Below are 11,945 nucleotides of genomic sequence, written 5' to 3'. Positions count from 1 at the left end.
ATAAGTACATAAACCCGCTCTTCTCTTTAATTATACAAGATACAACTATAATTTTGATGTATAACGACAATGAAAAATAATAATTGTAATAGGTTGCAAAAGCTATAGTCCATTGTTATGAAGACAATACCTCACCATGAATGTTGTAGATTGTGATTATAACGTTAGGTTGTCGCAAAGGACGTAGTTGAAATTTGTGGTAATAATTGCCCAAGTAGATCATAGATGGTTGCTTCAGGAGCGTTGATTAGTCATAAAGGTCATAGTAGGAAGTTGTAGGAGTTATGAGTCATGTAAGTCATAGTGGTGGGCTGAAATAACGTTCATAGGCCACGTATGCTGGAGTTAGGAGCTACATGAGTTGTGGATCATATAGATCGTAGTTGGTTACATATGCTATAATAATAAGTTGTGATAACCGAGAGTGGAGATGGGAGTTGTATGAGCTGTGGACTACATAATTTATAATTGATCGAGCAGGCTGTAGTGATGAGCTACAATAACTTTTGCATGCTACAAAGTCCAAAATTGAGAGCTACATGAGTTTTGAGCCACCGATACCCAAAATTTCTGCAAGGCAGATTGATTATTCTCACATGTATACATGTTGGTCAAGTAATATACAGATTATTAGTCTGCATATCGATCCCACTAAAAAAGTTGTCAAAATATTTATATGCCCAAAATTTCTGCAAGGCAGATTGATTATTCTCACATGTATACATGTTGGTCAAGTAATATACAGATTATTAGTTTGCATATCGATCCCACTAAAAAAGTTGTCAAAATATTTATAACATGTGAGGTTTTAGTTTACTAAGGTGGTGTTTAGCTGCAAGTATGATTTAATATTAGTAGGTTTTTGTAAATCTATAAATCAGTTAAATCCACCAATCGATTAGACTTAATAAATCTGAATTTAAGATGAATCGATGGCTAAATTATGAATCTTAAATCCAAAAATTCATAAATTCGTGGAACTCAAGTATGTTAATATTTTCATAAATTTGATTGATAATTATTTAAAAAAAACACAACTAAACTCCCCTAAAAGGGGCATTTACATACATGGCACACAATCTTATGTATTTACAAACCTCAGACAAAAACTTTCATACTCACGCACATAACACTCAAAACTTTAATATCACATCAAAATGATACTATCATCACTTTTTTAAAGTGAAATACGTATTTTCATGCACACATTTTAAACACTAATGCTATGCATGTAAATATGAGAAAGTTAGGTCTGATAATGTAAATGCATAAAGGAGTTTTTGAAAACGCCATCTAACTTTCTGGTTTACCCATTTTTTAAAATGTTGTCTGCCGCATTTTGATTTTTTACACTAAACGTTGGCTGCGAGTCGACCACCGCGGTCAACCTGCGGGTAACATTTTAGAATAAGTTTAGGGTTTAGGGTTTAGGGTTTACCCTAAACCCTAAAGAATAAGTCTGAAATGCACAAACTGCCCCAAAAAACCAATTTCCCTAAAAATTTTTAGTTATTTCAGGCAATGACACGAACCACAGGCACGAAAAATCAGGTCTTGTGGCGGCCGGGAAGAGGCCGAGCGTCGGAAAGGTGGAGCAAAAGAGACGGAAAAATGAAACTTCGTTTCGCCATGGTGTGTTCATCAAACCAGAACAGGAGCATGGAAGCTCACTCCCTACTCAAGCGCGAGGGCTTCGACGTTTGCTCCTACGGGACCGGCGCTCATGTCAAGCTTCCCGGCCCCTCTCTCCGCGAACCCAACGTTTACGAGTTCGGCACCCCCTATAAGCAAATGCACGACGAACTCCGCCGCCAGGACGCCGAGCTGTACGCCTTCCTTTCCTCTTCAAAACCCTAATCCTAATCCTGATCTTACTTCCCCTCCCCTTCGATTGTTTTCTAAATGTAATTTCTTCTGCTGGAATCCAACGGCTTAGGTACAAGCGCAACGGGATTCTGCCCATGTTGAAGCGCAATTACAGCGTCAAGACTGCGCCTCAGCGCTGGCAGGACAACGCTGCGGATGGCTACTTCGATGTCGCCTTCACATTTGAAGAGAAGGTGTTTGATACGGTCATTGAAGGTTTGTCCCCAGATTGTATTACACGAGATAACCTGCTATTCATAAACCTATTAAAATTTTCTCGATCGCTCATAGCATTAGGAAATCAGTCCCGTTGCATTTGGGGAATCGTTCATCCAAATAAGAGGATTCCTTTTTTTCATGCTTACGGGCTCCCTAAATCTTTCATTTTTGAACCTTCTAATAAAGTTCTTGATGTGTTTCTATGTTGAAATGTGAACGGAAGCATTTGTAAGAATGTTGTCTGATTGTTTTCAGGGAAATTTACATACATCATAACACTATTCTTTTGTATTTACATATCTAAACATCCAGAGTTTGGTATTTACACTTATAACATCTTGGTGTCATAATCCCGGGCATGAAAATGTGTATTTCACTTTTTAAAAGGTAGTGATGGTGGTATTTTTGATGTGATGTTAAAAATTTGAGTGATATGCATATTTATATGAAGTTTTAGATGTTAAATATGTAAATACATAAGATTTGTGTGTTATGTAATTCTTTTACTAGCTTTTACATCTTGAGGTGATATGGTATTATCACTATATGATGATAATGAACTGCATCAGCCATCATTAACATGTCTTTTCATGCAGATATCATTTTCATTGTTAAAAATTTGTCTGGAGAAGAGATCTCATTTATTCTACTTGGTGAAGACGTTTCAGACCACAAGTAGTGTAGGTGTTTGATATTTGTGGCTATGGACTTTGTTGACATCTTCAAGTTTCAGTACTGAACTTTTATGTTTTGTTCTGTTTATTTGAAACCTTTGAATTCTATGTAAGATAAAACACTTGCTGATTCAACAATTTTAGTAATATAGTTATAAAGGAAAAGGTTTTGATAAATGCTTAGCCTTTATGGTAAATTTAGGATTTTTATTTTTTTCTTAGGTAGCCAAATGATTGCAATAGCGGGTAAATTGTAGAACTTTATTCAAAATTATTTAGCATTAACCATAGAAGTTGGTAATTTTGGGGTTTTACAAGGTTAATAACCACAGCTCTTTTTATAAAAAACTTCCCTGTCCCTAGAAGATGCTTGGAGAGCTCCATTTGGTGGTAGGGAAACACAAAAGTGCTGTAGTTCTCCTAAGTTTTCAAGTGGGAAAAGAAAAAAAAATAGTAAGGTTTATTCTTCATCACTATAAATAGGAAAAATCATGTTGTTGGAATTGAAAATAATGTGATGGGTTAATGATAGAAATGGAATCACAAGTGCATCACCTTGGTCTGTTGTGCTGCCTTCTCTCCCTTTACCTAGGAAAAGTATTTTTCTCATTTATGATTTATGATTTTTGTATGTGTGTGTGTGTGTGTGAAACACATCAAGAATTTTATTAGAAGGTTCAAAAATGAAAGATTTGTGTGTGTGTGTGTGTGTGTGTGTGTGTGTGTGTGTGTGTGTGTGTGTGTGTGTGTGTGTGTGTGTGTGTGTGTGTGTGTGTGTGTGTGTGTGTGTGTGTGTGTGTGTGTGTGTGTGTGTGTGTGTGTGTGTGTGTGTGTGTGTGTGTCTATTGGCTTTATTCAGGTTTTTCATTATTTCTGTTTATAACCTCATTCAATTTCAGAGTTATATTGTTTAGTTTAGTGGGCCAAGTGAGATATTTGTACATAGGTATCGAATAGAATGCGAAAAGAATTGCATAGATTGAGATAAAGATGCAACTATTTTTTGTCTGCTGCATTTGAGATATGCAAACCATGACCTTTGCTCTTTGCCTTGTGATGATTTGCGTATCTCAAATGCATCAAAGTGTGCTGGAGTAACATTTTCTGTTATTGCAAATTGTGTTATGCTAGCTCTGGATGTCATTTCAAGCAAAACTTTCAACCAAAGGGAGTGATTTAATATGCAACGATTAATCTTGAATTGAACCAGATGACATAATAAATATTACAATCATTGAATATGATTTAAATGATATAATAATGAAGTGTTTATCTATTTAATATATAATATTATAATTTAGGATAATTCATTATTGAATATTTTGAATATGATTCTAAATTTAATTTTCAACATTTGATATCTTAATTATTTTTTATATTTTAGATTAAAATGTTTTTTTTAAGCTATCCAATCAGAACCAAAAAGCCAAAGTTAATCAATATTAGAATCGGGCTGCTACCTGGTTCACCGATTAACTCTCTGGTGCTAGTTAATTTTGGACCAAACCAATCAGATGACCGATTTAAGGTTGAACCAATCAAAATGCATTAGTCAACGAATATTTGAATTTTGTGGCATTTACATACATATCACACGATTCTTATGTATTTAACTATCTGACACCTAAACTTTCATATTTACTCCATTAAAACCCAAATCTTTAATACTACATTAAAAAATACAACTTTTATTATCTTTTCATTATCATGCATAGGTTTACAATTCCAAAGCATAATGATGTCAATATCAAACAATAGTTATTTGATATGTAAATACATAGGAATTGTGAGGTATGTGTTTAAATTTCCCTTGAATTTTTCCATGCAAATTGTTATTTTGATCAAACTTGTTACCTGTTATTTGATTGGGGCAACAAACATCATTTGAACCCTTCTTTCCATCTCTGCGTTTTCCCTTTACTTGTAACTCTGACATGATTTTTGTCAATTAAAAACATGTTATCATTCTGGCCTTTGTATTCATTTATGCAGATTTAAATAATCGCAAACATTCATTATTGAAGAGTGTACTCATCATCAACTTGGAGGTCAAAGATAACCATGAAGAGGCTGCCATTGGCGCCAAGCTTGCTTTTGATTTATGCCAAGAGGTATGCTAACATCTATTAAGTAGAAAGCGCAGATAACAAACTAGGTGGCCTATTATTTGAGAACACGGCTTAATCTTCTAGTTCCATGTGTGCCGCAGAAATCCATTAGGGTATACATAAATACCACCCAATTCTTACGTGTTTACGTGTATAACACCTAAATTTTGCTTTTTTTTTACTTATACCACTCAAATGTTTCATATCACAGAAAAAATAACAACTTTTTAACTTTTAAAAAAAAAATACACCTTTTCATGCATAAATAAGATTTGAGTGGTATGTATGCAAATCCTCCAATCTATTATTTTGTAGGGATGTCAATTTTGCCAATCTCTTTCTAAATTGCGAACATTAGGAAATCAAATTATTTGGAAATGTTTATTTTGTGGTTGTCTTAAATATGACTTGTGGAGTTCATTGTGAGATGTGGATGTCTTTTTCACTAGAAATTTGATATGTATACGCTATTCCAAGAGCAGTAGTTTTTAGAAAAACAAATTTATCAGTTCTAATTATTCTTTGTAATTATTTTTTGTATCGTATTTCTTAGAATTTCTTAATATTAAAAAAAAAAAAAACTAGAAAGATGTATGATGAGTAGAGAAGAAGTCTATTGGTTCTTATTTTTAAGAATAAAGTGGATGCATAAGAGTGTCCAAAGTATAGATGAATTATGTTAATGTGTCATATATAAAAGTTATGGAAGAGAGTATTTGAATATAGGTTACGACTTGATACAAAATTTTCTCCTCAAATTAATTTGTTCATGTCGGGAAAGTTTACTATAGAAGCTATACATTTATTGAGAAGTTTGATGGAGAAATATAGAGGGAGTAAAGAAGATCTATATATAAGATTTTTGTTAATTTAGGAAAAGCTTATGATAAAATTCCAAAAGAAATGTTTTGTAGAGTTCTAGAAAAGAAAGGTGTTGATATTTTGTTTATATTCAAGTCATTAATGATATGTATATTGGAGTTGTTACTTGTATTCGAAAACATGCAGAGGATTGATCAAGTATTTTGTTATTTCAGTTGGATTATATTAGGGATTGGCTTTAAGCCCATATCTTTTTGCTTTAGTTATGGATGTTCTTACTGAACATTTACAGGAGGATGTACATTGGTGTATATTTTTCGCTAATGATATCCTTCTTGTGGATAAGAATAGAGAGAGTTCAAGAAAAAATTGAATTTTGAGTCTAAAAATTTTTGTTTGGGTTGATCTAGAATTGAATATATGGAATGTAATTATAGTAATAGTAGATCTAGTGGTAGGATTGTAACAATGGGTGACAGTCATTAAAATGAGTGATTGTTTTAGATATCTCGGGTCTATTGCTCAAAATGATGGTGATATTGATAGAGATGTTGTTAGTAGAATACAAGTTGAATGGTTGAAGTGGAGGAATGCATGGGGCCTATTGTGTGATAGGCAAGTATCAAAAGTTTTACAAGATGGTGTTGAGACCTGCTATGTTTTATGGCACAGAATGTTGGTATGTAAAATAGATGCATAAATTCAATTGTTTGTTGAGATGAGAATGCTCGGGTGGCTGAGTGGTTTTACACTTAGAGATAAAGTGCGAAATGAATATATTAGTGAAAGGGTTGAAGTAGCTCCAGTGGCAAACAAGATAGAGAGATTCGCCTTAGATGGTTTGGTACCTCAAACATCAACCATCTGATGACCCAATTAGAAGAGTAGATGTTTTAAATTTGACTTAGGTTAAGAAATGTAGAAGTAGGCCTAAAAAATTACCTTAATTTTTTAGAATGGAATGAAAATTTGACACTCAATAGAACACAATTGAAAAAAAAAAAAATCATGTGGCCCTGCTGCTGTTGTTGCTGTAATTATTTTTTTATCCAAATTGTAAAAATTCATGGTTCATTGACGAATTTGTGTTCCTGCTTTGTTGTGCAGCTGGAAGCTGTGGATGTCTGGGAAGATTCAATTGATGACATTGTGATCGCATTTGAGCAGCAGCATAATAGGAAGCTTCTGTATAGTGTATCTTTCTACTAGATATACTTTCAGTCTTTCAGTAAATACAAGCAATCTTTGTTGATGCTTTGGTGCATTTTGTGTTGACAAAATTACAGTATATGGAGAGAAGTCTTTTGCTCTTCGATGGAAAAAATAATCTATTCAATATCCATGGCCAGTTTGTCATCACTTTTTCTTTTTATTTTTATTTTTTTTACTTTTATTTTTAAAATTATATTTTATTGGTATATTTTTTAAATTTTTTTAAAAAAAAAATAAATTATCCTATTTTTAAAAACAATTATCATAAACAAATATGTTTTAATTCAAATCAAAATATTAAAATAAATAAAAAATTTTAAATACAAAATAAAAACAAAAATAATCCCAAAATAGCCCTTAAGATGAAAAAAAAAAATCAAGTAAATTTCATCAATCTCTAAGAATATTTTGGCTTAAATAAAAGCATATTTAAAGCATGATACAAATGCACATATTAGGATAAATAAACATCTAATCGTAACGCAAGCTTCATAATGGATAATGAATCTAAACAATTGTTTTTCTAAATCTCACAAAACATTCAAATTTGACTCAAACAAATGGAAATAAGTGAACAAATTTTACTCTGAATGCTAACAATTACATGAAGCAGGGAAATCTAAAGTTGCCTTAAAAATAGAGCTACAAAAAGAGAGACACAAAAAAGATAATAAAAATCTCCAAATAATGTAAATCAATAGTGGATCTACTCCACTAATCCCTTTGATAGATAGCATCTGTATTTTCACTGGCCATTTTCTAAAAATTTGATGCCATTTTCTAAGTCCAACTCTTCATGGGGGTTTGCCTGAGCACAACTTCTATGAGGAGTGCAGAGGATGCTCTTAATAATAGAGGAATGTAGATCGAACTCAGCTTTTAGTTTATTGCAGCTGGCTTCGATCCACTTCTCTGCGACGCTGGTTGGCACGCTGTCTTGACTGTCCCTCTCACGCTCTTCAATAGCTGGCCTTATTTCATCATATACGCGATCCAGTTGAGAGGTAGCCTGATTTTTCAGTTCCTGTATGATATTTTATTATACAAGAGAATTTAGAAGCAGGCCTGATATAGAGATAAAGCATTTCTGATGCTAAATAAAATAAAATAAAATAAAAATAATAAATTGAAGTGCTATTTGAGATTTTTTTGTTTATTTAATGTAATTTTCACATATTTTTATTGGAGAATTTACATATGTACCACATAATGCTTAAGGATTAACATATCCAACACCAGAGTTGGATATTTACATTTATAACAGCTTGATGCTATAAATCTATGCAAAAAAATAGCGCATTTGACTTTCAAAAAGTTAGTAAAATGATAATTTTGATGTGATGTTAAAAATTTGAATGTGATGAATGTAAATATTAAAGTTTAGGTCTTCGATATGTAAATTCATAAGAATTAAGTTGTGTGTATGTGAATGCCCCATTTTTATTGTTTGCCCTTAAGAACAAATCAACTTTTTTCAAAAACACTCAATAATGTTTTTAGAATTTAGAATATTTTAAAAATAATTAAACATGTCCCAACATATGAAATATGTTTTATTTCAAATCAAATTCATAAAAAAATAAAATGATCTCAAATAGCCTCTAAATATTTTACTCTAAATATCACACTTCTTTATGAATGTAAAGATCAACAAACATTGAAAAATTCACAAACTAAATGCTATAAAAGCTTTGTGCGGTGACCATTTTCTTCTACATTTCATTAGAAAATTTGATATTGTAAATATCATTTGTGGAAAGTATACAATGAAAAGCTACCTAGATTAGCTTCATCCATCTATATAAAACTAAATTACAAAGCAACTCGAACATCTATGTGAGAAAAATAATAACATTATTTCATGCAACATACTACAAAACACACCGAAAGCTTCGCTTTTAGTTCAACTTCTATCTTCCGAGGAAGTTGCTGGTGAAAGAATATGTGGCCCATCGATGAGGCGAAATTTCCCCAAAATTGCGGATTTAAATTAAACATTTATCACTCACCATCCTCTAAAATAATAATAATAAAATACAGCAAAGGCAAAGGTCATACTTCATAGTTTGCGCTCACGATTCCCATAAATTCTTGACTACTTTATAATGGGAATTAGGCGAAAACCATTGCTAAACAAGATCAACTGTCGAGGCAATATTTGTAATACATGTCAAAAAGTCGACAAAATTGAAGCTCCATCCAAAGTATGATGGATGGCAAGGCTAAATCATCCCAATTAACAGGGTCAACACCTGGCCATCAGTTGGGTTACCTTGCCTATAAAATAAGATCAAAAGTCGCATTATTAGGCTTACTAGTGAGATGTAAATCAAACCATGTCTTAAACCAACTTCTAAATACTCAAACTGAAACTTATGAATAATTGATGGTCACTTCATGCCCCTGAGGATGCTTTGAAATACATGTATTCTAGAAATGCATTTTTAATTCGAATGCATGTAATTAAGAAATATGAGTTTTTTTATGGGATTAAAATCAAATGCAATGATTTTTTTTTTTTTTTGCTTCAGATGTCTTTTCAAATACATACATTTCATAAATACAATGGCCGGAAGATTGCATAAAAAAACTAACAAGACTTGTTTAAAATTATTAGGCTTGTTTAAAATTACCGAACGTTATTAGGCTTGTTTAAAATTATAGTTATTTGAGCTTGGTTTGAGCAAGGCTTGTTAGGTAGACAAATGAGCCTTATCAAACCTATTAAAGAGCAATTAACAAGCCAATTATCATACAACTTGTTAAGGGCCCGTTTGGGCCAGCTTATAGGGGTGTGGCGGCGTTTTCAAAACGCCGCCTTTTCGTTTGAATATCGCGTTGGCCCCAAATTATTAGTGCCGCGGCATTATCTTATCGTTGTTTTCTTCGTATCCTCGCAAGCTGGATATTACTCGCATCCCGCGTATCAGTTTTGCGATTATGAAACAATTCCAGCACTGCCCTCAGTTCTCGCTCGCCCTCCTTGGAGAATCGCCCTCCTGATCCCTCGCTTGGCTCGCAGAAAGGAGTATCACAGATCTCCTTGGATCTCCCCCTCGCAGATCTCCCTCGCTCGCCTTTCCAGAAGAATCGATCTCCTCCGCTCCTCTGCTCCCTCAGTTTGCCCTTCCAGGATCGACGAAAGGTATACCCGATATCCCTCTCCTTCCATTTCGATTTTCCTTTCTGATTCATTTCCCCTACGATCCTTGGAAGTTCTTCTTCTCTGATTCGTTTCCCCTGCTTGCCGTAGAAGTAAAGTGGGTGTGAGTTTAGATACATAAGAATTGTGTGCAACAAATGTAAATTTCTTGTGCATTATGCGTGCATTATAGCTTATAAATAGGATAGGTGGAGAATGGTTCTGAGCTGAATTCAATTCCAGGTATATTTGCAACAAGGAGTAATTGGATTTGAAAAATGGTGAAGTCAGTTGATTTGAAATTCATTTTTCTTCTAGTTACATTCTGCTCCCTCAGTTTCCCCTAAGAGCCTTCAACACCAACTTTAAATTAATGTTCTCTCTACAAGCGAAAAAATGAGCCAAATGAAATCAATCTTCACCATCCTTTTTCCGTCAATGAATATTTCTTTATTTCAAGTTTCCAGAGTTGCTGATCCTAATTTATTTTCTCACATTTCCCACTGTATGTTATCTTTTGAATTGATTTATGATGATTTCTGGGTTCTGTATTATATACTTTTGTTCTAATTTCAGTTTTGTTCCAACAACTTAACCAAACAGGGGCAAACCAAACAGGGGCATAACCAAACAGGGGCAAAATGGTCATTTATTCAACAACAGCTCCCAGTAAGTTGTTCTGAATAAGCTGTCTCAAACAACAAGCCAACTAATTCTGATAATCTGCAGATTATCATATTATTAGAATAATCTGCTTATCAGCAGATTATAAATAATCAACAGCTGCCCCAAACAGACCCTAAATAAATAAAGAAGATATATCAAGACAATTAATGAGCAGTTTATTAGCTTAAAAACAAGACTTTGATTGAATTGAATACAAGATAAATAATTTTTCTAACAAGCATAATATTCATCAACAAAAGCAATCTAATAAATAGAGAATAAGACTCACATATAATAATATATTAAATAAAATTGCAATCGAATTTTAAATCAAATTGTCAAGCCTAAATCAAGCTTCCTACTGTGCATGTTCACAAGCTTTTAATGATATAGTTAATGATCATTAATGAATCTAACACCAAACTATTCAAATTTGTTCATTTATCAATTCTGTATTTATAAGAATATCTAATTCTTTTCTTATTTATTAGTTGAATCATCATGAACAAGCTCTAATTGAACTAAAGCTTGTCGACCATACTGGTGCATTTGCAGCCCTATTAATCAAGCTCCATGGATGTTACGGTTCAAAGCGCCAACTTTGGCAAATTGGATCCATCAACACACCCAGAATGGCAGAACACTAAAATCTTGATTGGATTTACCTTCATTAATTTAATTTCAACCTAAACATTAAATCTATAACTAAAATTGAGCCAAGAAAAACTACTTAAAAAAGGGTTCTCTCAAGAACGATAAGAGAGATTAACCATCGAATCTCGCTCCCGTAAAAAATCTCAACATCAAAACTAAATAAATCCTAATCTAGCACCAGTAAAAATCTAGCTAGCAAAATTAATCAACCTCACAAAAAAAAAAAAACACTTGGTAGTTTTCTCTCATAAACATCAAGAAGGCCCCACAAATAAGGAGCTGACTTTTCGGAAGCAATCACCTACAACATCAAATAACTAAGCGTCTACGGGCGAAATTGCAGTCTTGTCAGTATCTGTGATACCTAGCTGACAATTAGCATCACAAAAATTGCTAGCACTTGATAAACATGCAGGACCCAGCTCAGCTTTAGAATAAGCAATGAGTTAAATTCCAAAAACATTCAACTCTAGGGACCAGATTAGACATCCACAAATGCGAATAAAGAGAGTTGAAAAAGAAACAGCAATAACTCGATATGCAACAACAGTGGCCATCTTTTCACTAGAAAAAGCAGATTGA

The 11,945-nt window shown here is 33.2% G+C and overlaps 2 protein-coding genes across 2 annotated transcripts in view; one reads left to right on the top strand and one right to left on the bottom strand.

Annotated features, from left to right (window-relative positions):
- The first annotated feature begins 1,525 nt into the window (after positions 1 to 1,525).
- LOC110026923 (RNA polymerase II subunit A C-terminal domain phosphatase SSU72) lies at positions 1,526 to 7,031 on the top strand. The gene is made up of 4 exons (XM_020728136.1): positions 1,526 to 1,826; positions 1,937 to 2,082; positions 4,752 to 4,870; positions 6,797 to 7,031. Exons 1-4 carry the CDS (start codon positions 1,612 to 1,614, stop codon positions 6,896 to 6,898), a joined length of 582 nt encoding a protein of 193 aa, XP_020583795.1. The 5' UTR covers positions 1,526 to 1,611; the 3' UTR covers positions 6,899 to 7,031.
- A 438-nt stretch (positions 7,032 to 7,469) lies between these two features.
- The window catches only part of LOC110026917 (histone-lysine N-methyltransferase ASHH1), a 53,602-nt gene continuing 49,126 nt past the window's right edge, over positions 7,470 to 11,945 (bottom strand). Inside the window, exon 10 of the mRNA XM_020728127.1 lies at positions 7,470 to 7,925. Coding sequence (XP_020583786.1) covers positions 7,647 to 7,925 — 279 coding nt within the window. The 3' untranslated portion in view covers positions 7,470 to 7,646. The remainder of the gene's footprint in view (positions 7,926 to 11,945) is intronic.

This window comes from Phalaenopsis equestris, unplaced genomic scaffold (genome assembly GCF_001263595.1).
Source record: "Phalaenopsis equestris unplaced genomic scaffold, ASM126359v1 Scaffold000403, whole genome shotgun sequence".
Taxonomy (NCBI): domain Eukaryota; kingdom Viridiplantae; phylum Streptophyta; class Magnoliopsida; order Asparagales; family Orchidaceae; genus Phalaenopsis; species Phalaenopsis equestris.
The sequence above is the reverse complement of the archived record's forward strand: the minus strand, read 5'-3'. Positions and strand labels throughout refer to the sequence as shown.